Source organism: Stegostoma tigrinum, chromosome 35 (genome assembly GCF_030684315.1).
Source record: "Stegostoma tigrinum isolate sSteTig4 chromosome 35, sSteTig4.hap1, whole genome shotgun sequence".
Lineage (NCBI taxonomy): Eukaryota > Metazoa > Chordata > Chondrichthyes > Orectolobiformes > Stegostomatidae > Stegostoma > Stegostoma tigrinum.
In genome coordinates, this window is record NC_081388.1 from 13,180,724 (window position 1) to 13,207,348 (window position 26,625).

Below are 26,625 nucleotides of genomic sequence, written 5' to 3' on the forward strand. Positions count from 1 at the left end.
CAGTATTTCAGAAATTAGTCAGGCCGCATTCCCCTCCTACCATACGATCATTACAGTGAGCAGTGGCTGTCTTGCCTGTGATCAAGTCTATTCCTTCACAAGCAACACAGCTCTTGTGGCACAGTTGTAAGGATCTCACCTCTGGACAAAAGAGCCCAGATTCAGTTCCCATCTGCTGCAGAGCTGTGTAATAACATCTGTAAACCGGTTGATTGAGAAAATGTCCACAATAGGAAGTTGTATTTTTGCTGGAATGATCATGTTGCAGAAGAACTGAGGAGTGATGATCAAAACAAAATCTGATTAACTGCTTAAACTCTATTTCCATGCAGCTAACTTTAATACATTTCTTTAATTCGTTGATGTCGTAAAATACGTGTGTTGCATTAGCTGAAGATAGTGTCAGTGCTGTTGGAAAATTTCCGAAGGTTTGCAAATTGCCCTAGTCGCCTCGACCTAGATCATCTGGTTTAGACAGGTCTCTCCGTAATCCTGGTTAATCAGTCTTGTTTAGTCTGCCCTGACCTGAGGAACAAGAATTAGGCTTGCTGTTGGGCTTTGATTTTGTTTGAACAGAGCCGTAGAATTCTGCAGTGCAGTTCTGAGGGGCTGATTTGCTTTCTGGCTAAATTCTTTGTGTTTTTTCACAATAACTTTACACCTCCCTTTCTGAAAGCAGTTGCGAGTTCATCTTCTCAAAAGGGCTGTTTACATCATTCTGTGGCAGGCTGTGTTTATGTATAAAAATAGATTGCTTCTAAACCTCCTTTCATTTAATGATTTTAAATTTATGCCTTCTAGTTAATGACTTGGTGACCAGTGGAAATCATTTGCCCTGATTACCTTGTCAAGTCCCTTTGTAATATTAATGTGTTCTGGTGAAAAGAGCCTCAGATTCGAAGGAAGTACTTGAATGCATTCAATCCCTTATCAGAACTGGTTGGCATGGCCATTTGAAATGCAATTGTAACACTTCGAGAGGGGGTGGGGGGAGAGAAACAAATCCTCTTTACATTTAAGCTGCTGCTCTCCGGATGACTTGCTCACCCCTCCACAACTGCTATATCATTTTCTTCTTTCATTTGGGCTTTCCACAAGATATTCTTCAACCCCTGTCACGTACCTCATGTGTTTGTGTGTAATAGCTGCTGTGGGCAAAGGAGCTGATGAATTATGGGAAAGGAATGAACCAAAATAGAAGGTCATTGGCGGTTTTTTCAAAATGAGACAGTAATCTGGGTTTGAACGGCATATGAAGTATGGAGATGGTGAGTCAACAGAGCTGACCTGCTCCTTGACGCCTCTTCAATTAGAGAGGGTATTTGTTCCAAAATGGACCTTGTTAGTCAATGCACATCCTTTGATCTGACTGCAGGTAGCAGTTGTGGGCACTTCTAACTGGCCTTGATGTTCTACCCAGAGTGATTCTGTGCTGCACAATAACTTGCATTTATGTAGTGCCCTCGTTAGTCAGGAGCACGATTGCATTTGACGTGCAGATCCATTAGGATACGTTAAAAAGAAATCTGGTTAGAACAGTAGATTTTAGAGCTGCTTAAAGGGGAAGACCATGATATGTACATTCCACTATGAAGGAAAACCGGAAGTGAGGCAATCCCATCTCAATGGACCCCATAGTTTTAAAAACCAGGTGGGAAAACACACTGATGCTTCATCGGAGGCTGCGTTGAAGATGTTACCCAGAAGAGTAACAATGTCTGTAGAACAACTAAGCAGCTCAGCGAGTCAACCAACCGCGACATCCACGACCCAAGCTACAGATCTACTCAAACCCAAGGGGAAAGGGATTTTCAAGGACAATAGATTTTGTTCTGTCAAGTTTATAAGTGAACCAGGTGAGTTTTCACAATGAGTCACAGTGGTCACCTGGTCAATTTTCAGCTTGTTGTTAATGCCAGAACTGTTTAAAACAAAATCCAAGTTCTGATTTCACCATGGGCCTGACAGTCTGGATTGCAAGCGCATTTAGACATTGCCATTAATATGAATTCAATAAAAAGCTGGTGTAATGACCTCTATCAATTGGCATAAAAAGCTGGCTGCTTCATGAATTTCACTTAGGGAAAGAAATCTCCCATCTTTCAGCAGGATGACCTGGACTCACTATGTTAACTCTGTTTCTCTCTCCAGAAATGCTGCCAGACCCACTGAGTTCCTCCAGTGATTTTTAGTTTTTGTTTCAAATTTCCTGTCCGTACCTGGTCTGGCCTGCTGTGAGACTCGAAAGCCACCCACCCTGACTTTAGGCAATTAATGCTGGACTATCGAGCAACCCCGACTTTGCTTCAAAAGTATACTTTATTCACAAAACAAGTTTTGTGTATACACATGGTCACAAATGCAGTTTGATTCTGTACAGTAGCGTCAAGGAAACAGACAAGCATTGGAGTTTGACTCTATTCAAATAAACCAAAGGCATCTCTTACTTGAATCGGACTTTATTTACATATATTTGAGGCACTAGGAGGGTCTGATTACTGAACGGATCCCCATTTACCTTCAGCAGGAAGACCCCAGACAGTGGTCTTTCCCCACTGCACCTTGGCAGCAGCTGCCCCAAGCTTTAGTGCGTCCCTCAGTATGTTGTGCCAGTCTGCAACACTCAGTCGGGGTCCACTCCTTGTTCTGGTGGACCAAGGTGTATCTTTCGTCGAGCTGATGGTCCTCTAGGAGCAGTCGTTGTGCTCCACGGGATGCACAGAGCCCCACATCACGAGCTGCTCGGGATGAACCTCAACAAGAACTATCTTCCTCCAGACTTCGTTTGTGAAGGCACATTCCAGAAGGATGTAGTGCCCTTCTCACTACCAGCCACGTGATGTCTTGAAGCTTGTTGGTAAGTTTTGGTGCTGAGACATTCTGCCAAATGTCTTTGCCAGTCTGCTCAGGGAACCACGCAGCAGGATCCACCCTCTCCTCTTCCCCTCCAGGGCTTTGGGGATGCCATGTGCTGATCACTCCCTGATGGACCGGTGGTCAAAGCTGCAATTTCCTCTATGAAGGACGGGTGATACGGGATGGTCTAACTATTTGGAGTGTTCCGTGGCAGGGAGTCCAGTCCCATCCCTTGCCAACACCAAGAACAGGCAGAACCTCAGCACGTAGTGACACAGTGTTGGTGTACCAAGGGTCTATGCACAGTTTGATGCAGCTACGTGCAAAGGTGGCCATCAGGATGAGGACAAGGTTGGGTATGTCCACTGACCACCCCCCCCTCTTCCCCCGAGGTTTTTTTTGCAGAGTTTCCAAAACCATCCAGAGTTTTGCACAAAGAGTTCCTGGGACACTGTCCATCTTAGACCTCCCGATGAACAGAGGTATTAGAAATCCTACAGAGGGTGAAGATAGATAAGTCCCCTAGGCCGGATGGGATTTATCCTAGGATCCTCTGGGAAGCCAGGGAGGAGATTGCCGAGCCTTTGGCATTGATCTTTAACTCGTCATTGTCTGCAGGAATAGTGCCAGACGACTGGAGGATAGCAAATGTGGGTCCCCTGTTCAAGAAGGGGAGTAGAGATATCCCTGGTAATTATAGACCAGTGAGCCTTACTTCAGTTGTTGGTAAAGTGTTGGAAAAGGTTATAAGGGATAGGATTTATAATCATCTAGAAAAGAATAAATTGATTAGGGATAGTCAGCACGGTTTTGTGTAGGGTAGGGCGTGCCTCACAAACCTTATTGAGTTCTTTGAGAAGGTGACCAAACAGGTAGATGAGAGTAAACCGGTTGATGTGGTGTATATGGATTTCAGCAAGGCGTTCGATAAGGTTCCCCACAGTAGGCTATTGTACAAAATGCAGAGGAATGGAATTGTGGGAGATATAGCAGTTTGGATCGGAAATTGGCTTGCTGAAAGAAGACAGAGGGTGGTAGTTGATAGGAAATGTTCATCCTGGAGACCAGTTACTAGTGGTGTACCGCAAGGGTCGGTGTTGGGTCCACTGCTGTTTGTCATTTTTATAAATGACCTGGATGGGGACGTAGAGGGATGGGTGAGTAAATTTGCAGACAACACTAAGGTCGGTGGAGTTGTGGATAGTGACGAAGGATGCTGTAGGTTGCAGAGAGACATAGATAAGCTGCAGAGCTGGGCTGAGAGGTGGCAAATGGAGTTTAATGCAGACAAGTGTGAGGTGATGCACTTTGGTAGGAGTAACCAGAAGGCAAAGTACAGGGCTAATGGTAAGATTCTTAGTAGTGTAGATGAGCAGAGAGATCTGTGTCCATGTACACAGATCCTTGAAAGTTGCCACCCAGGTTGACAGGGCTGTTAAGAAGGCATACAGTGTTTTAGCTTTTATTAATAGAGGGATCGAGTTCCGGAACCAAGAGGTTATGGTGAAGCTGTACAAAACTCTGGTGCGGCTGCACTTGGAGTATTGCGTACAGTTCTGGTCACTGCATTATAAGAAGGATGTGGAAGCTTTGGAAAGGGTGCAGAGGAGATTTACTAGGATGTTGCCTGGTATGGAGGGAAGGTCTTACGAGGAAAGGCTGAGGGACTTGAGGCTGTTTTCATTACAGAGAAGAAGGTTGAGAGGTGACTTAATTGAAACATATAAAATAATCAGAGGGTTAGATAGGGTGGATAGTGAGAGCCTTTTTCCTAGGATGGTGACGGCGAGCACGAGGGGGCATAGCTTTAAATTGAGGGGTGAAAGATATAGGACAGATGTCAGAGGTAGTTTCTTTACTCAGAGTAGCAAGGGAATGGAACGCTTTGCCTGCAACGGTAGTAGATTCGCCAACTTTAGGTACATTTTAAGTAGTCATTGGACAAGCATATGGACGTACATGGAATAGTGTAGGTTAGATGGGCTTGAGATCGGTACGACAGGTCGGCACAACATTGAGGGCCAAAGACCCTGTACTGTGCTGTAATGTGCTATGATCTCTGGCCCGGGTGACTACAACAGCACAGTTTTGGGAAACGGGTCAGACTTGTACCGTGTATGCCAACAGGGAAAGTGCCTCGCACCTGATGAGTCGGTTTTTACCCACAGTGGAGAGCCCAGTACCACTTTGCCTTGGCAATACAACCATCCCTTCCGGAAAGCTCCGATGTCTGCTGAGATATCGTTACAATTGTAGCTGACCTGCACAAAGCACGCACCCCCAAATAGCCTGAGCACCTGTTTTGGTGATGTTGGCTGTGCGATCACTTTGGTTTTATGAAGTGAGCAATCCCAGTCACAACGATAATGTGTTCTGACCAAATCCAATTAGAGAGCGATGCATTACAAGCTGCAGTGGTCATGGATCACATTGATCTGCATAATGCTAATATCTTCCTCTCAAGTGTGCATTCGATAATGACACCGGGGCCGACAGGGAACTGTCCCGAAGTGGACGTGTCCCTCGCTGCTAGGGGTATTGAATGTTTAACTACCTTCAGCATTTCGAGAAGAGCTCAAGACCCTGCGTTACCTCTACAGCAAGGTAATTGGGTTCTGCAGATTTTAAAATGGTTTGTGCAGGGAACTGGGCAAGGCTGATACCAGACAAGCTCTCTCTCAATTCTCTGCATTAAAGCCTGTGCTGTACTGGCCTGTCCTGAAGAAAATCCGAAACCTGGAAAACTTCTCAACTCCTCCTGTAGTTGTGACAGCCAGTGATGTGCAAATAAGTTTGCAAATGTTCAATTGTTCACCAGTTTGGAAATAAGAAGCACTTGAATTTATGTAGCGCCTTTCACAATCTGAAAGCTTTCACTCCCCACCCAGTGCATTTCCTTTAAAGGAAAATGTGCAACCACTGTTGTCGTGAAGTTAAAAATACAGGGGCAAACTTGTACACAGCAAGATCCCACCCACTGTGCGATGATGGCGGGTTGGTAAATCTGTTTTCTTCAGGGATGCTGGAAAGGTGTTCTCGGCACCCAATCGAACTCATTTTCTGGCAAATTTTAGTTTTGTAGCCATTTGGCCAAGAGTGCAGGTGGAATCTTGTTGTTGTTGTATTTTTAAAGCCAGCACCTCTGCTAGTGTGGTAATACCTCACCACTGCTGTAGCTTCAGCTTAGCTGATGGGATCTGAGTCTCCGATACGGTGCTAACCCTATCTCCTCACCGAGGGCATGTATCACAAGGTTAAGAGATGACGCCACCCCAGACTGCCCTGCTGTCTGTCCTGTAGTTCAACGAAAAGAATCATTGGATCGCTGCTGGTCACAAACATCATGTCCGCTCCATTTGGTGAAGCTGTGCTCTTCAAAACAACAAGCCCCTGGTTTTGCTGGATTGGCTGTAAAATACTTCAGCACGTCCTGAGGTTTTTGAAAGGCGCTATATGAATGCATGTTTCTTCAGGGTCAAAATTTTTCAAGGGCTTGATTGGGGGTGGGTGGAATGTTAGCTGGACAGTGTGTGCACACACACACACACACACTGCGGAGTGCCCATATTTGGTGTTCAGTTCGCAAACTGACAGTGCAAGCCATGGAACAAAGTGGCCTTTTTAACTGTGCTGCACACGATATACCTTCAGTGTAGATTCCCAGTTCTACTGCCCTTTTACGGGCGTCCTTTAGTGTCTGGGACTGTTTGTCCGTTTTCTAACGCACGGTTGATGCATTTTTGTGGCGCCTGAATCCAGCATTTCAGCACAGGGCCTGGAGACCTGAGTATCACATCCTTCTCCCGGCGCCCCTCGGGTCCTGTGAGGGGCTCTCCGTTTTTCCCAATCTGGCCTGTTGGCTGTTCCCTCCACCTCGGATGTACCTTCGCCACCTCGAGTCTGCAGCCGGAGACCTCAGTAACGCAAGTACCTCCTTAATTTTGGGCCTGCAGTGTATTCCAGCCCTATTGAAAGGTCGTGAGAAAAGCCTAAAAAAGACACTAGTCAAGAGAAGTAAGAACCGTGTCTGTGGAGCAAATTCTAATTGTTTTACAGCTTAGTTTTATTGTAACGAAAGTCATTATTGTGCTCCAAGTAAACCTGTTTTGAGGTGGCATCTCTACATTGTGGTTGCAGTTCTAACTACAGTTTCTCACAGATATGGGGTGTCTCCATGCTGTGAGAAACTTTGTCTCCAATCATTGAAATAATTGTTTGAAGCCTACACATCTTCATTGTTCGAGAGAACTTTATTGAAAACTGTGAAAAGCCCATTGAAGCTTGATAAACTTGATATCAAAATGCAATATTCCTATTATTGATTAGATTTGCAAATTGTGCATTCGACCAGAGACTCCTTGGAAATTACCACATACCTGGTTTAAAAATGTTGACTTTTCATCTTGCAATTCTGAAACTTTATGTTTTGAATGAATGATTGCATTAAAAATAAATGTTGGATCTTAACTGAGGCCCTAAACTCCTGGGAATCCACCCACCTCCTGAAACATATGTCTCAGACCAAGCTTTTAGTAATCCATCTCCCTCCGTTTGGTTCAGTCAGTGATATCTCTTTTGTCAGATGACACTGTGAAATGCCTGAAATAATTGTCCTGTGTTGTAGGTATGATGTAAATCCATTTGGTCATTCTGTCAGTCACTGGAAACTCCCAAACAAAGGGCATTTCTGCAAACATATTTGCTTAGTTTTGTACAATGCGCTCCTGTTTGTGGGTGACAGAAGTGAGTCGACTGTTTGCTGTAGTCTGCTGAGGAATAGTCAGTGAATGTTCAAAACAGTTGATACCTGAATGGGGAAGCATTGGGTTGTGAATAGGATTATTTCAAATGCTGACTCAAATTGGAACAAGCTTCTACTTAGTTTTTCTTAATTCATTCACGGGATGAAGGCATCGCTGGCCAGGCCAACGTTTATTGCCCATCCCTAATTGCCCAGAGGGCAGTTAATTCTTAACCACATTGCTATGGGTCTGGAGTCACATGTAGCCCAGACCAGGTAAGGATGGCAGCTTCCTTCCCTAAAGGTTTTCCCAACAATTGACAATAGTTTCATGGTTATTAGATTCTTTTTCAGATTTTTAGTGAATTCAAATTCCATCATCTCCTATGGTAGGATTTCAACCTAGGTCTCCAGAACATTAGCTGGGCCTGGGATTAATACTGCAGTGATAATTCCATTTGGCCACTGATTTCCCCAATTTCCACTTGCAGGCAAATGTTGCAAGGCAGATTTCGAAAATATAATTGGCAAAATGTTCTTCGAGGGACAGCAGTCTGGAAAAGAGATTAATTCTTTGATCCATTTCTTTGTTCTGTTTCTTTCCTACAGCTTCAGTCTGAAGGGTTTGCCTGCTGCTCTTGGTTCAGTTTGCACTTTTTTTAAATCTTGCTTTCGCCTTCTCCTTTGCTTGCTCATTCCCTCTGTCACTCCACTTCATGCTTCTCTGTTCTATTACCGTCCTTTTTTATTTAAACCCCTCACCCTTGCTCCTTTCTTCTCTTAACCCTTCTCTCATGGTCCTTCCATCCCCTTTCCTTGTTTCTTTGCTCCTTTCTCCTCCTCCTCCTGTGTGTGTGTGTGTCTCTCAAATCCATTAAATGTCTTAAACATGTCGACCATGATTTAAGCCACTCCCACCAACCCTCAAAGCAGGAGTCTCCAGTTCCCATTGAGTTTGACAAGAGACTGGATGGTACTGAATCCTGTCAGGATGGGATGCATGTCGATCGGCGCTTCCTGTTCTTGTGAATCTTTAAGGCTGTTGCCTGTTATCACTGCTGTATCGGCACTCCTCATGGCTTTATCCTCTGGCATCTCGTGTAGAACTGAAACTGAATTGGGGATGGTCCCAATGCAACCAGTTTGGCTGCAACCCGAGAAGGGTGTGGGAATATTTAAATTAAATCATTTGTCCTGTTTTTAAATGTTTTGACTTTGTATCCACCAGTGGAATTTACTCGGGTATGGGAGGCAGCAGAAGAATTAATTGCATTTTGGATTAATTGGAAACCAGCTAATGTTTTCAAGTCTTACATAAGGATTGAGGTTGCTGAGAGGAGATTGAAAAAAGCAGCATTCAATGGGTACAAGGCTCAATCAGCGAAAGAGCCAACTGTTAGAGAATTAGCAATACTGGAAGATCAAGGAAGTCAGGACAATCCTTCCTAAGCAATAAGTTATGATTGGGAATGCATTGCCTGAGAGAGTGGTGAAAATGGATTCATCAGTGAATCTCAAAAGGGCACTGGATAAATAATGAGGAAACACTTGCAAATGGCCCAATTTGGAAGAGCTGTGGGGTAAAATTAATTAAATGGAGAGTTTTTGTAAAGAGCCAACACATCCTGATAGGCTGAATTGCTGCAGTTTGTATGCCTCTGTTCATAGAATCCCTACAGTATGGAAACAGGCCCTTCAGCCCAGCAAGTCCGCACTGTTTTGTTGTAGTTGGAACAGATGTTATGTGGAGGTTCTGATCCAAATACTGAAGACCACTTGAGAAAACAGCTTCTGGACCCCGTGGTGTTTTTTTTTAAATGTTAGCAGAATGGAAGCAGTCTGGGTGTGGCCACCTCTGACTTTTCTCGTTTTTTGTAGTTTTAGGCTTAGCTTTAAGAAGAGGCTATTGAGGGCTCAACAGAGTTGGAAGCTTCAGTGAATGTCTCCTGGCTCCCACTCTCTCTGAAGTTTCTCATGTTGTTTTCCTCCTGGATTGGAGAACTGCATGTGAGAATCTGTCTGAATTTACCCATTTGCCGAGGTGTGTGTTTATGGAATGTTACGATATTGGAGTTGCTGTATCTATCATTCAATTAGGTTTTCCAATAGAGTTAACTCATTGTAAATTCCTCTGTCTTTGGTTGTATTTTCACGACAGTGTTTAAATTAATTGTGTTTTGCTTCATGTCCAGTAGTTTGTGCAGTCGAATTGCACATCTGGAATACAACATTGAGAACAAGGAATTTTATATTTCCCTTTAAAATAAGAAAAAAAAGTTAGGGTCCAGGCTACCACCTTGAAATATTTTGAGGTCGTCTGGTCTGGTCCATAGCATAAGGATGGACAGCCAATCAGTGTGGGTGTTGCTGGTGGCAGGAGGTCACATGACATGCTGAGGAACATGTCTGATTTGGGGTTGGCAGCCCGTGAGGCTGTGCAGTCCGGCCTCGCTCCTCAAATACAGGGCACCATATCTCTGATCCAAAGGAAGATGATACACCAGCCTGTCAGCGAGTATCTCCGCTTCTTCAAAATGTCTCCTCCGTGCCTCTCGAGCTGCTTCTGCAGTTTGTATACGCCGACAGAATTCCACCCCCAGGCTTAACGCTAAACCGCTTTAAGTAATCAAACACAGAGCAACTGAACCTGATGGAAGTCATGGGCTGAGAGTGAGGCGAAAGACCTGAGACCTAATTCCAAAGCAGGTACCTTGAAAAGGATAAAATCACCGTGTGCCCCTAGTTCCTCGCCTCCAAACCCCATCACCCCCTGAACAGATGTTGCCACTAAAAAGCAGCACTAGTCGTACATTTGTCTTTAACATGGTCAGAAATCCCAGGGTATAGTCTAACAGAATTATTTGAAAACACAAGCTTTTAGAGTGCTACTCTTCCGTCAGGTGTTAGTGAGAGAGGTGGCATCAGACAACAGAATTAGTAAGTTAAAAGATCAAAGATGAGTTGCTGTGCTGTCCAGCTTCACTCCTTGATTGGCAGGCACCGTATCTCACATCAGCTCGATGACCCTTTGATCTTTCACTTGTAAATTCTGTGTCTGATCGCAGCTCTCTCATTGACACCTGAAGGAGTGAGACTCTGAAAGTTCTTGTTTTCAAATAAACTTGTTGGGATCTGTGTGGAGCTGAAGGAACGCAGCAGGCCAGGCAGCACTAGAGGAGCAGGTTTCAGATTAGAGCAAAGCTCCTGACCCGAAACGTCAGCTTTCCAGCTCGTCTGCTGTGTTCCTCCAGCTCCACACTGTGTTGTCTCAGACTCTAGCATCTGCGGTTCTTACTATCTCTGGGACTATAACCTGATGTTGTGTGATTTCTGACCTTGTGCACTCTAGTCCAACACCAGTACCTTGCTACCGTGTATTTAACATGGCACTGTGTACAAACTCTGAAATTACTTGTGCTGAAAGCTCTGATCTGTTTTATTCTAGTTTAATTTGAAAAAAGGTGTGTGAAACAGAGTGGAGTTCGACCAAACATCCAGGAGGTCAGGTGATGCAGCATGTGATTCGAGTTTGTGGGATCTCATAATTTGAATGTGGCTGTGTGGAATTTGCCTGCCCACGAGAGCTCACTTTGTAAACACGGGGAATTATCCCAATGTGCCACAGAGACTGATTGTCACCTTACAAGGGCTGTTGTAAGATTGCTTTTGTTTGCAATATGTTGATAATTTCTCAGCATCTTCTCCATGCTGTTGTCTGGAAATGCAGCAACAGCTGACCTTGGAAGGATGCTGTCGGCATGGTAATGTGTCCAAGTCGATATGATGGTCTTGCAAGGATCATGACTCTATGCAAACTGAAATTTCACCACCCTCTTAATCGATCAGAGCAATCCTGCTAAGTGGCCCAGATTGGCAAGTCAACTAGGAAGTGCATCGTTGGCTGATGCATGGGCGTAACTCTTTGGTTATGAGGAGTCCTATTTTCTAGGCTAGAGTGAGCGATTAGTCTCTACAGTCTGGGTAAGAGGCACCCTCTCCCATCTGGGTCTGGGATTTAATGGAAGTTGCCCAGTAAATCTGTACAGTGTTAGAGAATTTCCCCACTGGAGAGTCTCCAAATCATTGTCATTTCCCTACTCCTTCACCATCCCCTGGAGCAGCACACACTCTGGGTGTGTGCGGGTGGGGGGGGGGTGGGGTTTAAATTGTGATTCAGTTCTAGTGTTTCTTCTCTAAGCAACTGCTTGCTGTCTGTCTGAACGGGACTCCCAGTTCTTAGCCTAATTTCCTTTTCAGCTTGACTTGGTTAAGTGGTCCTTGACTTTTGTTGGTCATGCATTTTGAAAGCGGTGATGTGTAGACTTTTAGAACCCTGCTGAATGTTGCTGAGGGACTGTTCATTTTAACTTTGCACATTGCCTGTCTGTGCCTAATGCATGCTGGGATATACTGGTAGTTACACTGTACTCCAGCACAATGTTGTCACTGCCTTTATACCACCAAAGGTGGCTGTACAAAAGTATTTGACATTTTGTCAACGACTTTCATCAGCAACTCGCATCAATATAATTGTAAGGAGAAGCCAACATTTTGTGGTGTAAGTATAGAGGAGGAGAATGCTACTCGTTGGCAAGTGGACTCTTGTATGGGCGTTGCTATGGAGAGTGCCCCTGTTTACGGGTTACGCTTAACTGCCAGGCTTTATTTAAAACAGGTGGCTGAACTCTGATTAAATGCATTGCCCTGAGAAATGAGCCACTCTTTGACTTTTGCCTGTTTTTTTGGACTGAAAAAGGCACTGGGTGTATGTTAATTTGTGCAGACTATAGGGCCCTGTGTGTTAACAAGTGTTGCTTCCAAATCATACAAGAGCACCACATAGGCAGACTGACGAGCAACCCCACATTGGTTTTGCATCGGGATTATCATATTTGCAGGATACTATCTGACGTTGGACACTTTGTAACCCGTTATGTGTGTGTGTGTGTGTGTGAGCTGCTCGGTACAGTCGATGCCTTATTTGCTCTGATGTAGAGGTGCCGGTGCTGGACTGGGATGGACAAAGTCAGAAGTCACACAATGCCGGGTTATAGCCTTAACAACAGGTTTATTTGAAATCACAAGATTTTGGAGCGTAGCCTCTGCATCAAGTGAAGTGAGAGAGAAGAGCACACAGTCACAGAATTTATGGGCAGAGAGTTCAAAAGGCCATAGAAATGGGGTGTGTGTGAAGTGTCGAATAATAAGTCTCTGGTGATCAAAAGTGTTAGATGGTGTGAGTAAAGCATCAACAGCTGAATAACAAGCGAAGGGATGACCTACAACCTAATTAAATGAGGCAGAGGGATAATTATAAAAGATTAAAAATGAAGATTGTGCTGGAGAGAAACCAATGACCAGTCACCTGCAAAGACTTAATCGACATTCCACTCACACTGTTTTTATGATAGTTTGATCTCTGTGCCCATAAATTCTGTGCCTGTGTGCTTCTCTTTCACTCCAGTTGACGAAGGGGCAGTGCTACAAAAGCTTGTGATTTCAAGTAAACCTGTTGGGCTATAACCTGGTGTCATGTGACTTCTGACTGAGTTAATGAAGTCATTTGATTTCCCCATGTGGCCTTGCTTGGCTTTGTGCCATTATCTCCTATATGATTGCAGGTTTTTTTTTGTCAAAGTAGAGTTTGTCACTATCCACAATCATGAGGGGTGCCTTTTTATTTCTGCTTGTTAATTCTTTCTTTGTCTTGAAGTGAACCATGCCCTGAAGAATTGAAAGCTGAACAAAGCCCAAAATTCAGGGGAGATTCAAACCTACCCATGGTCACCTTTCCAATCCAGTCCAAATTCTTTGCCACTTGAAAAAAGTCACAGGTAGATAGCGTAGCGATGTAGGCGTTTGGTGCGCTTGGTTTTATAGGTCAGTGCATTGAGTATAGGAGTTAGGACGGGTTCATGTTACGGCTGTACAGGACATTGGTTAAATCACTTCTGGAATACTGCATGCAGTTCTAGTCTCCCTGCTGAAGGAAGGATGTTGTGAAGCTTGAAAGGGTTTGGAAAGGATTTACAAGAATGTTTCCAAGGTTGTAGGGTTTAAGATACAGGGAGAGGCCAAATAGGCTGGGGCTGTTTTTTTTCCTGGAGTGTCCGAAAGCTGAGGGGCCACCTTTTTATAGAGGTTAATAAAATCATGAGCATAGATAGGGTTGCGGTCTTTTCCCCAGGCTAGGGGAGAGGGGGAAGACTTGAAAGAGACCTAAGAGGTAACTTTTTTCATGCAGGAGGTGATCTGTGTATGGAATGACCTGCCAGAGGAAGTGGTGGAGGCTGGTATAATTACCCATCCTGATGCCTTTTAAATGTTGTATATCATTAGGAAGGGTTTAGAGGGATATGGGTGAATTGCTGGCAAATGGGACTAGATTTATTTAGGATATCTGGTCAGCGTGAATGAGTTGGATCGAAGGGTCTGTTTCCGTACTGTACATCTCTGACTCTAAATCTGACAGGGAATTCAGGAATCTCTTCACCCAGCAAGTGAGTCAGTTCCAACAGGAACATAAATGTGCCCTAAAAGAGGAATAGGGGAAAGTAGATGGTTCAAGATGGGCACAACAGCCTTCCACTATGGTTTGACTTTGTAGAAAAGTGAAAGAGCATAATACTATGAGATTGTGCATTGCACAGTGGCACTTTCGTGAAGGCTGTGCAAGCCAATGATTAACTAGATAATGCACTATTCCTGGGGGTCTGTTTCATTCAAGGTTGTTTCTGTCAGGTAAAGGGAAAGTATTTGTCAATAGTCCGAGCTAATATTTGTTTTGTACTTTGGAGATATTGATTTAAACACTAAGTGGGCTGTGTAGCGGCTAGCCTCTCGGGCAGGGTCCAATACCAGACTGAAGTCAAAATATTCCTTTCCTCTTGTATCGAAGGCCCTCTGTTAAGGGAAAGTGCAAACACAAATTGAGGGAATTTCAGTGAGTTTGCCTTTTTATCATTGTGAGCTGAGCTTAAAAGCAAAGAGAAATTTGTTTCAAAAATTTCTTCTTGCTATGACCTGCCAGCTCAAAGAGAGGTAGATTTTAATTTTTTTTGGAGAATCTGCAAGATGAGATGTAACAATAGGAATTCCAAGCCAGGCCCAGTGTTGATGGTGTGATCTGCTCGCGATTGGGCTGTGACTGATCATAGGGAACAATGTGAATGACCCTGACGTTAACAGTCACATCGTATGGAGGGTGGGGGTGGGGAGCAACTGCGCTAGAGATTATGGGTTGGTGCACTGAATGTGAAGAACTGAGATTCCCGGAAAAGCTAGCTATATTAAAATGTGTGTGCCAATTCCCCAAATGACTTTGAGATTGACCGACCAAGCACGGACCAGATTACTGTACTTGAGAATGACTGTTGTCACAAATAGATTCTAAAAACAAACAATTAACCCATCAACACGTAATTCCACGAGTTAAAGTGTAACTCTGCAAGTTAAATTTCCAACTCCCTCATAAACTTGGCTTTACACACGGGTGGACAGGTAGGTAGGGGTGGAAAACATAGCTGTTATAGTGGCAGGAAGGAATGGGAAGATGGCTCTGTGTTCTTGGGGTTGATTTGAGATGGTCCATTGGGACTTGCTCAGTGCTCCACCTCCTCCCCCCAGCTATTAGTTCGCAGCAGGTACAGGGTAGCTTGCTGAGTTAAGAGACTCACTCTCCAGCAGTTGCTGAAGGAAGAGTCAGCTGACTTTCTTCAGGATATTACCGCAGTGCAAACCTCTTGGTGTTCCAGAGATTTGATGGCTTCTGCCTATCTTCTTCATACTTCCATGCTGTTCAGCGACCTGTAGCTAATGGTGGCTTTGAGTAGCACAGCTACCTCACAGTACCAGGCACCCTGGTTCAATCCCAACCTTGGGCGACTGTGTGAAGTTGGCACGTTCTCCCCATGTCTGTGTGGGTTTCCTCCCAGGTGCTCCGGTTTCCACCCACAGTCCAAAGGTGTGCAGGGTTAGGGTGGATTGGCCGTGCTAAATTACCCATAGTGTTCAGGGATGTGCAGGTTGGATCGGTTAGCCATGAGGAATACCGTGTTATGGGGATAGGGTAAAGGGGTAGTCTGGACAGAATGCTCTCCAGTGGGTCATTGTAGATTTAGTGGGCTGAAAGGCCTGTTTCACGTTCTGCTATAGCGACTCTATTCTATGACTCTGTAAACACATGGTTGTTGGATGTTGTCACTGATAACAACTGGTCATCTGTTCACAAACCCCAGCTAGCTACTTGTTGCTGGCTACATGCCTGCTACTGCTTCAGTTGGCAAGCAGCATTAACGATGAGCACCCAGTTAGTTGGAATTAGGGAAGCAGTCCTTCACCAGTTCTTGGTTTTTGCAAGCCCTCTTCCCATTTCAATCCACAACTACCAAAACAGTCTTTACAGCTGTAATACCAAGCACAAGATTTGGAAACATTGATGTCGAGTGATGGGCTAAGTTTAGCTAAAAAGAAAAAAAGCCTCTGGAAACAGAAACCAGCCAAGGCCCTTGAGTGAATATAAAGGAAGCAGAAAAAAGAAATTACAAGATTGAGAAAAGGCTGTGAAATGTCCTTGGCAAGTAGAATCAAGGAGAATTCCAAGCCTGCTTTTCTGCATGTTTGTTAGGAACAGAGGGTAAGTAGGTACAGCTCAGCTCCACTCGAGAGCAAAGGGGGGAATTTGTGTGGAGCCAGAGGAAGTGGGTGAGATCCTTACTGAATTCTTCATGTTGGTGTTCACCAAGGAAAAAAGGCACGGACAATGGTGGGGTTAGGCAGGGGCTTGTTGATATTCTAGGGTATGTCCTTTATTAAAGGAAGAGGTGATGTTGGGTGTCTTGGAAAAACATTTTAAGGTAGATAAATTTGCATGGCCTGATAGGATAGACCCTGGGATAGTGAAAAAGGTAAGGGAGGATGTTTCTGGGATCTTGATAGAGATCTTTATATCCTTTTTAGTCACAGTCCAAGAACATTGGAGAAGAGCCAATTTTGCTTGTATGTTTAAGAAAGTGCAACAGGGATAATCCTCGGAAATTTTAGGCCGGTGAGCCTTAGGTTACTGGTAGAGAAATTAATGGAGAAGATTTTTAAAGAGAGGATTTACTTGTGTTTGGAGATGAATGGACATAGAGATAGTCAACATGGCACTGTGCCAGAGAGGTCTTGTCTCTCAAACTTGGGTGAGTTTTTTTTTGAGGAAGTGACAAAGATGATTTGAGGCTAAGGCCGTGGATGTTGTCTGCATGGATTTGGCTAAAGCAGTTTACAAGATCCCTATTGATCAAATCGCATAGAATCCACAATGAGTGGGGAAGTTGGGTACAAACTGTTTTTGGTCATAGAAGACAGAGGGTAGCACGGGTCTCACCCAGGAGTCAGTCAACAGCGCAGGACAACCCAGACCTCATGGTAACGTGAGAACTCGGCAACATACTGTTGCATATGGACTGTCAGTGTGATCCCAGGAGGTCGTTTAAGCCAAGAGGTTTGGGTTCTGTATGTACTAGCAGACACTCAGAGCAGGTTTCTTGGCCGCAGTTGAACCTGAGTGTGCCGAGCCTGTACAGTCTTCACAGGAACCTATCGCAGTGACATCACTGCTTACCTTTGGCTCATTGACGTCATTATCAACCCCTGGCACAGAGAGCCTGGCGCACACTCTCACCTCTGACATTATTCCAAAAAACACAGTGCCCTTCTCTGCATTTTGCAGAGAGTTGAATGTGACTACCCACTCGGTATGAAGAAACTTGTATTTCGTTGATGGGAATTGTGCTGAGAAACTTTTCAGCAATAGTAGGACTGTGTGGGGGAAAGACCACTGTCTGGGGTTTTCCTGCTGAAGGTAAATGGCGGGGCCCGTTAGCCGACCCTCAATGTAACTATGTAAATGCTGTTTTGTACAAGTAAGAAATGCTTTTGGTTTTGTTGCTGGATAGAATCGAACTCGACAGTTTGTTTTTGATTCTTCATGTTCTCCCGTACAGAACTGGGTACTTCAATGACTATGTATATAACAGATAATTTTATGAATAAAATATATTTTTGTAATAATGTTTTTTTGAAAAATCTGGGATACATTGGTATTGCCTCTTTATTGTTGTTGGTGTCATTCAAGTTAGTGAGGACAATGTTGGCAAGTAAGGGTGGTAGAGGCAGAACTGTTGAGACATTGAAGCAGTATTTAGCAATGCCAAGACTATGGGCCAAAATAGGATTAGAATAGTTAGGTGAGATAACAAGGTGTGGAGCTGGATGAACACAGCAGGCCAAGCAGCATCAGAGGAGCAGGAAGACTGATGTTTCGGGTCTAGATCCTTCAGAAATTTCTGAAGAAGGCTCTCGACCCGAAACATCAGCCGCCTTGCTCCTGTGATGCTGCTTGACCTGCTGCGTTCATCCAGCTCGACACCACGTTATCTCAGATTCTCCAGCGTTGGCAGTTCCTACTATCCCAGAACAATTAGGTGGCTGTTTTTGACAGTCGCAGACACAACAGGTTGAATAGCCTTTCTTTGTGGTGTCGTTCGCAATAGTTATGGTTCTGTGATGCCCTTGGGCAGAAGCTGGGATCTGTCTTGGATAAACAGCAAAAGTTTATTACATAGCACAGCAGCTATTACGTTATGTCGAAGATGCATGATTGAAACATCAAGCTCAAGGTAAGATAAAGATGCATTACTACTCAGCAGCTTCCACCAGGAAGATTCACTGCTGTGCTGGTTAAGATGCTGCACACTCTGATGAACACGCGTGCACTTCTCATTAGCTCCTCCCCAGGAACAAGTTTATTTGTTTTCAATCTTGAATTGCACAAACCAGCCTCCTATCCATTGACTCCAACATCATTGAAGACTCCTTCCACTCCAGCTCTACTGTTTTTTTCATTGGCCAGAATAAAAATTGGTAAACACGTACACAAATAGATTTGAGAACAGCTTCTTCCCCACTGTTAACAGGCTTTTGAGTGGACTTCTTTTTTAATGTTAATGTTAATCTCTCTTTGCACCTTTTCAGCAGCTGTAACACTGTCCTGCACTCTGTTACCCTGACGCTCTTGATTAGTAGTCTGCCTGTAAAACACTTCAGTCAACACTTTTCACTGTACCAGCGATAATGGGAACTGCAGATGCTGGAGAATCCCAGATAATAAAATGTGAGGCTGGATGAACACAGCAGGCCCCATCAACATATCAGGATCACTCTGATGATAAAGGGTCTAGGCCCGAAACGTCAGCTTTTTTGCACTTGAGATGCTGCTGGGCCAGCTGTGTTCATCCAGCCTCACCTTCTTTTATTAACTCTTTCACTGTACCTCGCAATTAAATCAAATGAAAATTAACCCCTTCAGCTACTAACTGACTTCTGCAACACAACCCTCTTTTTTTTTCTTAAATATAAACTGGAAAGTTTTTGGATGAAATCTCTGAACCTTGTCTGCATTTGTCTGATCATTGTGTTAATTAAATATCCAGTTTCCAACCTCCAATCCCTTGATATCTGTGTTGAGGTGAGCTCAAGATCGATGAAACATGTTTTATCTGCCTTTTTTAATGGGATTCCTGGAGTCTGACCATGGAATCGCTACAGTGCAGAAACAGGCCATTCAGCCCAATGAGTCCATACCAACCATCTGAAGAACACCACAGCAAGGCCAATCCCCCTGTAACCCTGCATTTCTCATGGCTAACACACCTCACCTAGACATCCCTCAGGACTCTGGGGCAATTTAGCATGGCCAATCCACCTAACCAACACATCTTTTGGACTGTGGGAGGGAACCAGAGCACTCGGAGGAAACCCATGCAGACACGGGGAGAATGTGCAAACCTTACGTAGACAGTGGGCCGAGGGTGGAATGATGTGAATTGTACATCACAGAGACCCCTTGGCCTATCCAGTCTTATCTGACAAAGCTACTGTAAATCTGATGAGGCCCATTTTTCCAGTATTTGACCCATAGCCTTCAGTGCGAAGTTAAGTGTTGATTCCGCCGCCAACCCCCCCCCCCCCCTGCTTTAACTACCATCCCAAGTTGTGCATTCCGAACCCCCACCACCCTCTGTGATTTCCTGAAATCCTCTCCTACCCCTCACCATTTAAAATTGTGCCCCTACATCGTGCACCGTTTGTTAGGTTGGTTTTTCGGAGACCCTCACAGACTTCATGCAATAGCAAGACACTGACCTGGCTGCAAAATCATAAGCCTTTGTTATTAAGCAAGTACAAGCTGTGGAGGATCGTTGTACTCAACCTGGCAGTGTGCTGAGTTTCATAAGCAATCCTCCCCGAACAGTGGGCAGTCCCGCTTTTTATACTCTATGAATTGGCTGATACATGAAACAATTATTTGGAACATAAAGAGAACAGATTCTCTTTTGACTCCTCCCACTTCCTACAGACTAAGCGGGTGGCCATGGGCACCCGCATGGGCCCCAGCTATGCCTGCCTCTTTGTAGGTTACGTGGAACAGTCCCTCTTCCGCACCTACACAGGCCCCAAACCCCACCTCTTCCTCCGGTACATTGATGACTGTATCGGCGCCGCCTCTTGCTCCCCAGAGGAGCTCGAACAGTTCATCCACTTCATCAACACCTTCCACCCCAACCTTCAGTTCACCTGGGCCATCTCCAGCACATCCCTCACCTTCCTGGACCCCTCAGTCTCCATCTCAGGCAACCAGCTTGTAACTGATGTCCATTTCAAGCCCACCGACTCCCACAGCTACCTAGAATACACCTCCTCCCACCCACCCTCCTGCAAAAATTCCATCCCCTATTCCCAATTCCTCCGCCTCCGCCGCATCTGCTCCCATGATAAGACATTCCACTCCTGCACATCCCAGATGTCCAAGTTCTTTAAGGACCACAACTTTCCCCAAAAAAGTGATCGAGAACGCCCTTGACTGTGTCTCCCGTATTTCCCGCAACACATCCCTCACACCCCGCCCCCGCCACAACCGCCCCAAGAGGATCCCCCTCGTTCTCGCACACCACCCTACCAACCTCCGGATACAACACATTATCCTCCGACACTTCCGCCATTTACAATCTGACCCCACCACCCAAGACATTTTTCCATCCCCTCCCCTGTCTGCTTTCTGGAGAGACCACTCTCTCAGTGACTCCCTTGTTCGCTCCACACTGCCCTCCAACCCCACCACACCCGGCACCTTCCCCTGCAACCGCAGGAAATGCTACACCTGTCCCCACACCTCCTCCTTCACCCCCATCCCAGGCCCCAAGATGACATTCCACATTGGCAGATGTGCAGGTGAACCTCTGCTTAATGTGGTATACTGCACCCGGTGCAGCCTCCTCTACATTGGGGAAACCAAGCGGAGGCTTGGGGACCGCTTTGCAGAACACCTCCGCTCAGTTCGCAACAAACAACTGCACCTCCCAGTCGCAAACCATGTCCACTCCCCCTCCCATTCTCTTGATGACATGTCCATCATGGGCCTCCTGCAGTGCCACAATGATGCCACCCGAAGGTTGCAGGAACAGCAACTCATATTCCGCCTGGGAACCCTGCAGCCATATGGTATCAATGTGGACTTCACCAGTTTCAAAATCTCCCCTTCCCCCTACTGCATCCCTAAACCAGCCCAGTTCGTCCCCTCCCCCCACTGCACCACACAACCAGCCCAGCTCTTCTTCCCCCCCCACTGCATCCCATAACCAGTCCAACCTGTCTCTGCCTCCCTAACTGGTTCTTCCTCTCACCCATCCCTTCCTCCCACCCCAAGCCGCACCCCCAACTACCTACTAACCTCATCCCACCTCCTTGACCTGTCCGTCTTCCCTGGACCGACCTATCCCCTCCCTACCCCCCACCTACACTCTCTGCACCTATCTTCTTTACTCTCCATCTTCGGTCCGCCTCCCCCTCTCTCCCTATTTATTCCAGTTCCCTCTCCCCATCCCCCTCTCTGATGAAGGGTCTAGGCCCGAAACGTCAGCTATTGTGCTCCTGAGATGCTGCTTGGCCTGCTGTGTTTATCCAGCCTCACATTTTATTATCTTGGAATTCTCCAGCATCTGCAGTTCCCATTATCTCAGATTACAGCATTGATTGTTCGCGAAGTAACTGATAATGACAGAATGCGATTTCAAGCCGCTGAAGTGTCTGGCTTGAGCAAAGGTCACTGACCTGGCCACTTCAATAGAAACACAAGCTTCATCCTTTTGTAAAAGTTACAGAATTACAGATGTCTCACACCGATACAAACATTTCTCACCCGCTCCTATTCGGGCAGGAAGTTTAAAACAGTTTCCACGTACCCCTGTGTAGGAAGATAAGGAGCATAAATATTAATGGGTGTTATCCCATTAACGTCTCACCTTTTTAGAGTAAGGGCCCAGCTGATTCCTCTGTCCGAGCCCCTCATAATCTTACACGCCTCAATCAGGCCTCCCCCGACCTTCTGTGCTCTAATTGGGTACAGTTTTCTCAATGCATCTTTTTCTTTGGGAGTTAGAGATCCAGGCCGGACGTTCTGTTTCAGAGAACCTCTGGCTTCAAACAGTTGAGTCTGCTGTGTATTCTACTTGGTTCAGTGTTCCTGCTTCTGACTCCTTATTTTAATTCCTGAAGGACACCTTTGGCACCCCCCCTCCTCCCCCGTTTATGCCCACTCTGAAATGACCTGAAACTGACTGGAATATCTGGCGGGGGCTGTTGCCCCTTGGACCGGACCACTGAGGTGGGTGGGTGGGGTGGGGGGGGGGGGGGGGGGGTGGTGGTTGCGGTTGGAAGGGAGTGCTGGCATGTCACCTACAATGTGGTGAGGTAGGCTGCTCTTTCTTGCCTGGCGACACTACAACAACAACAACTTTGATTTCTGTAGTGCCTTTTGTTCTTTTGCAGCAACATGTCCCGAGGCCGCTTCAGAAAAAAGCGTGAGCATCGGGATAAAGCAAAGGTCCATGTTTATTCGATTGGAAACTTGGCAATTTTTAACTCCTTTCTGTGGCTGATCACCCCCCCCCCCCCCCCCGTTGTGTGGAATGCAGGTGTCTCTAATGCTGTTCGATGGTGGGCAATTACTGCCACAGAAATGTTTTATCCTTGGCTAAAGGTTGGAGAGTTTTGAGCTGTATCTATAGGAACAGTCATGCAGTGAGGAATTCAACAAGCTCAGGATGAGTACAGGAGTGTTTCCAAGGAAGGTTTCTCTGCAAGCGAGTACGTTCAATCAGAGCCGGGCCAGGTTGGTTGAGTTTGAAGTGACATTGAGCATGTGCGGTCATGTTTAAGTCTGCCTGCTGTCATCCTCAGACAGTGAAGCCTTCCTGCTTAAGCCTCTACCTAGTCCACACAACTCCTGACAAATCTCCGGTATCGGGGCTGAAACACTCTCGCCTCTTTCTGCTGGTTTTGGAAGGCCAGCTTAGCCAAAATCCTGATTACCCAGGGAGCCCCTGCGGAGTGAGGTAGAAGCAGGGAATTGGCCTAAGGAGACTACAGGCAAACATGGTATACTGCCACTCGTTATTAATACTGGGAGTTCTGGTTAGGGAGACTTCGCTCTGCAAACCAGGGGAATATGTTCACCCAGCTTCGGGAAAAGTGTTAATACTGATAGCTGCAGTGAGCACCAACTACTCTGATAGCACATGGACTTGTGGGTAGGGCAGCTTCGAATCTCCAGGGAGTGAAACCGAACAGCTGGTCCTCCTCAAAGTCTGTAACAGTGCCATGTCATCTTGTTAGTGTAACCTGTGATGAAGCATAACTTACCAACTGTAAGAGACTTTTCCAGTTAGACCAGGAAGTCGTTATTCCACCCCTCCACTAGTCAAAGCTCGTACTTTTGTTTAAAGAGAACGTTAATAGCAGCCTTCGCTATGAGCAGCGACCTGAGCAGTGATGAAAACCGCAAGAACTGCGGATGCTGTCAATCAGGAACAAAAGTAGGAGTTGCTGGAAAAGCTCAGCAGGCCTGGCAGCATCTGTGAAGGGGGGAAAAAAAAATCAGTTAACGTTTAAGATGCGGTGACTCTTCCTCAACTGGTTCTGAGGAAGGGTCACTGGACCCGAAACATTAACTCTGATATTTTCTTCACAGACGATGCCAGACCTGCTGAGCTTTTCCAGCACCTTTTGGTTTGTGTTGGACTGTGGAATGAGTGACACGGCCAGGTTACATAACCCTGGTGTCATTAGGTGAAAGTTGGATTGTCATTGACTTTAACATCGTTGTGTTGTATATTGTTGAATGTGGAGTCACCATCACACTTTGATTTACAGTCCAGGGGGTTCACCTTGTACCAATCTGACCCTGAATTGATCCACGCTTGCTCTTCATTTTGGCTCTAACTGACCGACGGGTTCAGACTGTAGTTCCACTGTAGTCCGGCACTCAATCCACACTGCTCATGTAACGTGCTGGGTCACATGCCCTTCATCACGGGAAGCTCAGCGGTCAGTCTGAATCAGCCTGGAGGTATTATCACTGGACTGTTAACCCAGATCCCCAGATAACAACATATTGGGGACTGGGTTCGAATCCCACCACTGCAGATGGCGCAGTTTGAATTCTTCAGTAAAATATCTGGAATTAAGAAACTAATGATGGTTGTGAATCCATTGTCGATTGTCAGAAAAACCTATCTGGTTCAGTATTGTCCCACAGCAATGTGGTTGACTCTTAACTGGGCAATTATGGATGGACAATAAATGTTGCCAAACCAGCAACACCCTCATTTTGTAAATGTATAGAGGATACTTGTTTTGGTAAAAAAAGATATGGCAACAGAGGCCTTTCTGTCCTCCCCTGCGCGCTCTCCTGTCCCTTCAGCAGCTCCACTGGGGTTTGTTGGGCCATGCTCTGTGCGAAACCGCTGTCCCGGTACCTAGGATTTAGCTGCTTGGCATGCTATTTGGGCACAGTGGCATTGACAACTCTCTCAGACCTCAACCGACATAGGCCAGAGGCCGAGAATCCAAAGCCCTGCAGGTTACGGTGGACTGGCCATGCTAAATTACTCAGTGTCGAGGGATGTGCAGGCTAGCTGGATCATCCATAGGAATTACAGGGATAAGGTAGAGGATTTGTCTGGGTGGCATGCTGTTCAAAGATTTGGCGTGAACTCGATGAGCTGAATGACCTGCTTCCACGCTGTAGAGATTCTGTGGGGTCCAATGTAACAGTGTGTTTTATTGGAATTGGTCTACAGCCATGACAGTATAGAATTGAGACCTTTTTCTGGTCATGCCCATGCCAGCCCTCTGGAACAACCCATCTATCTCATTTATCACACCCTCCCCACACTAGCCCTCGAGTGCAACTAGCTGACTTTCGTCACCGGCCTATTTAATTTCCTTTCGAATTGATTATATCTGCTTCCATCAACCGTGTATTTGAATTGATTTTATTATTGTCAGGTATACCCAAGTAACAGTGAAAAGTTTTGTTTTGCGCGCAGCTCAAGCACCTCATACTAACCAAAGTGCAGGAGGGTAATAGAACAGAGTGAGGAATACAATGTCACAGCTGCAGAGAAGGTGCACAAAGAGTAAAGTCAATGTGAAAGTTAACGTTTGAGAGGCCCATTCTGAAGTCTAATAACATTTAGGAAGGAGCTCATCTTAAATCTGTTGGCATGCAGATGATGAATTTCAGATTGCTATTACTTACTGAGACTTTGAAACAAAATCTTCACACCTTCCATCCACTTTGCCATCTCTGCCTCAGAGCCATATGTTTGTGACCCTCGGCCATTGTATGGTTAGATAATGGGACTGCCTCTTCTCATCTATTTTGAACTATTGTCAGTATATCTCCACATCTCCCCTTGATCTCCAGTTGTCAACCTTCATTGCTTCCAAATGCAATTACAACTCATTCCAAATGCATTTTTGCTGAGACGGTTAGTATTTTTTTGGGCGATTTTTGTGGGGTACTGTTGGCGTCTGTACCTTTTTTGAACTTGGCTTCAAGTCCCACCTGATCTAAAAGTACATAATAATAAGCCTAAACAGGTTGGTTCAAAAAATCTAAAATTGTGCGGATCCTGCAATGTCTTTTTCAAACTGTGGTGGTTACCATCGTCGTCTTATGGAGAACAAGTGCTGTACAGCCAGCAGCGCCTACATTGTGCAACAATTTTATATGCCCTTGCAAAGTTTTATTTTTGCAACTGCAATGCCTGCATATCCTTTTTATAGCTAGTCACTGTAAGAGAATCGAGACGGCTATTCAGCCACATTGGGCTTCACAGTCAAGTTCATTGCATGTCCTTACATCAGCGATGGTGCCTTGTTATAACTCGGCTAGCAGAAATGGACTGACCTGTGTGGACAAGTTGGGCCGAATGGCCTAGTTCCATGCTGTAAACCCCTATGACTCCGCACCTTTTGTCAATAGTGGGCTTTATCCATGGTTTGTGTGTGAACAAGGGACTGACCCACTGGAAACAGAAGTTACTGCCCTCCCTCGCTCACAATGACTCAGTCAATCCATCCGCTCCTCCGGAGACTGCAGTCCCACTAGACCCAGCTGCCACTCCCGCTCTATCTCCTTTCCCTTTTTATAAATCTCTCTTCTTTTTAAAAAAAAATCCCTCAAACAACGATTCCCGACGAAGACTCCAATGGGAACGCACTTAGTGTTGGGACCAGCCTGTCTGTTCTGACCAGATTTGTCCGACCACTCCCTTTCCTGTCCTACTGTGGCTTATACAAGGTAAATTGTCATTTGTATCTGGAGTCCTGACTACCAGATGGGAACTTGCACTTTGCAACGTTCTTGCAAAATGTTCAAGGTGCTACGTTTAATGTAGAGGCCCCTGTTTCAACCAGTGGCTGCCTCTTGAGCTTTTGAAGTTGGAGTTGAACCTGATTTGGATAAATTCTTGAAATCCTAGGCTATGTCCGTTTCCCCCCCCCCCCCCCCCCAGTCTCCCACTGTGGAAGGGAAATGTTCTCCCTGGTACCTTTTGCCGATGTTTGTCCATCTATCAAATTCTGAGATGGGGGTGGGGGGGCGCGATGGCCTGGCGGTATTATTGCTGGACTGTCAA

General features: G+C 45.5%; 1 protein-coding gene across 4 annotated transcripts in view; it reads left to right on the forward strand.

Annotated features, from left to right (window-relative positions):
- Positions 1-26,625, forward strand: part of camsap3 (calmodulin regulated spectrin-associated protein family, member 3) — a 196,673-nt gene that overhangs the window by 9,228 nt on the left and 160,820 nt on the right. The window contains exon 1 of one of the 4 annotated variants that reach the window (XM_048521809.2): positions 6,526-6,870. The exons of the other annotated variants lie outside the window; for them this stretch is intronic. Coding sequence (XP_048377766.1) covers positions 6,735-6,870 — 136 coding nt within the window. The 5' untranslated portion in view covers positions 6,526-6,734. Of the gene's footprint in view, positions 1-6,525; positions 6,871-26,625 lie in introns of those variants that run through there. 4 annotated transcript variants of the gene reach the window in all.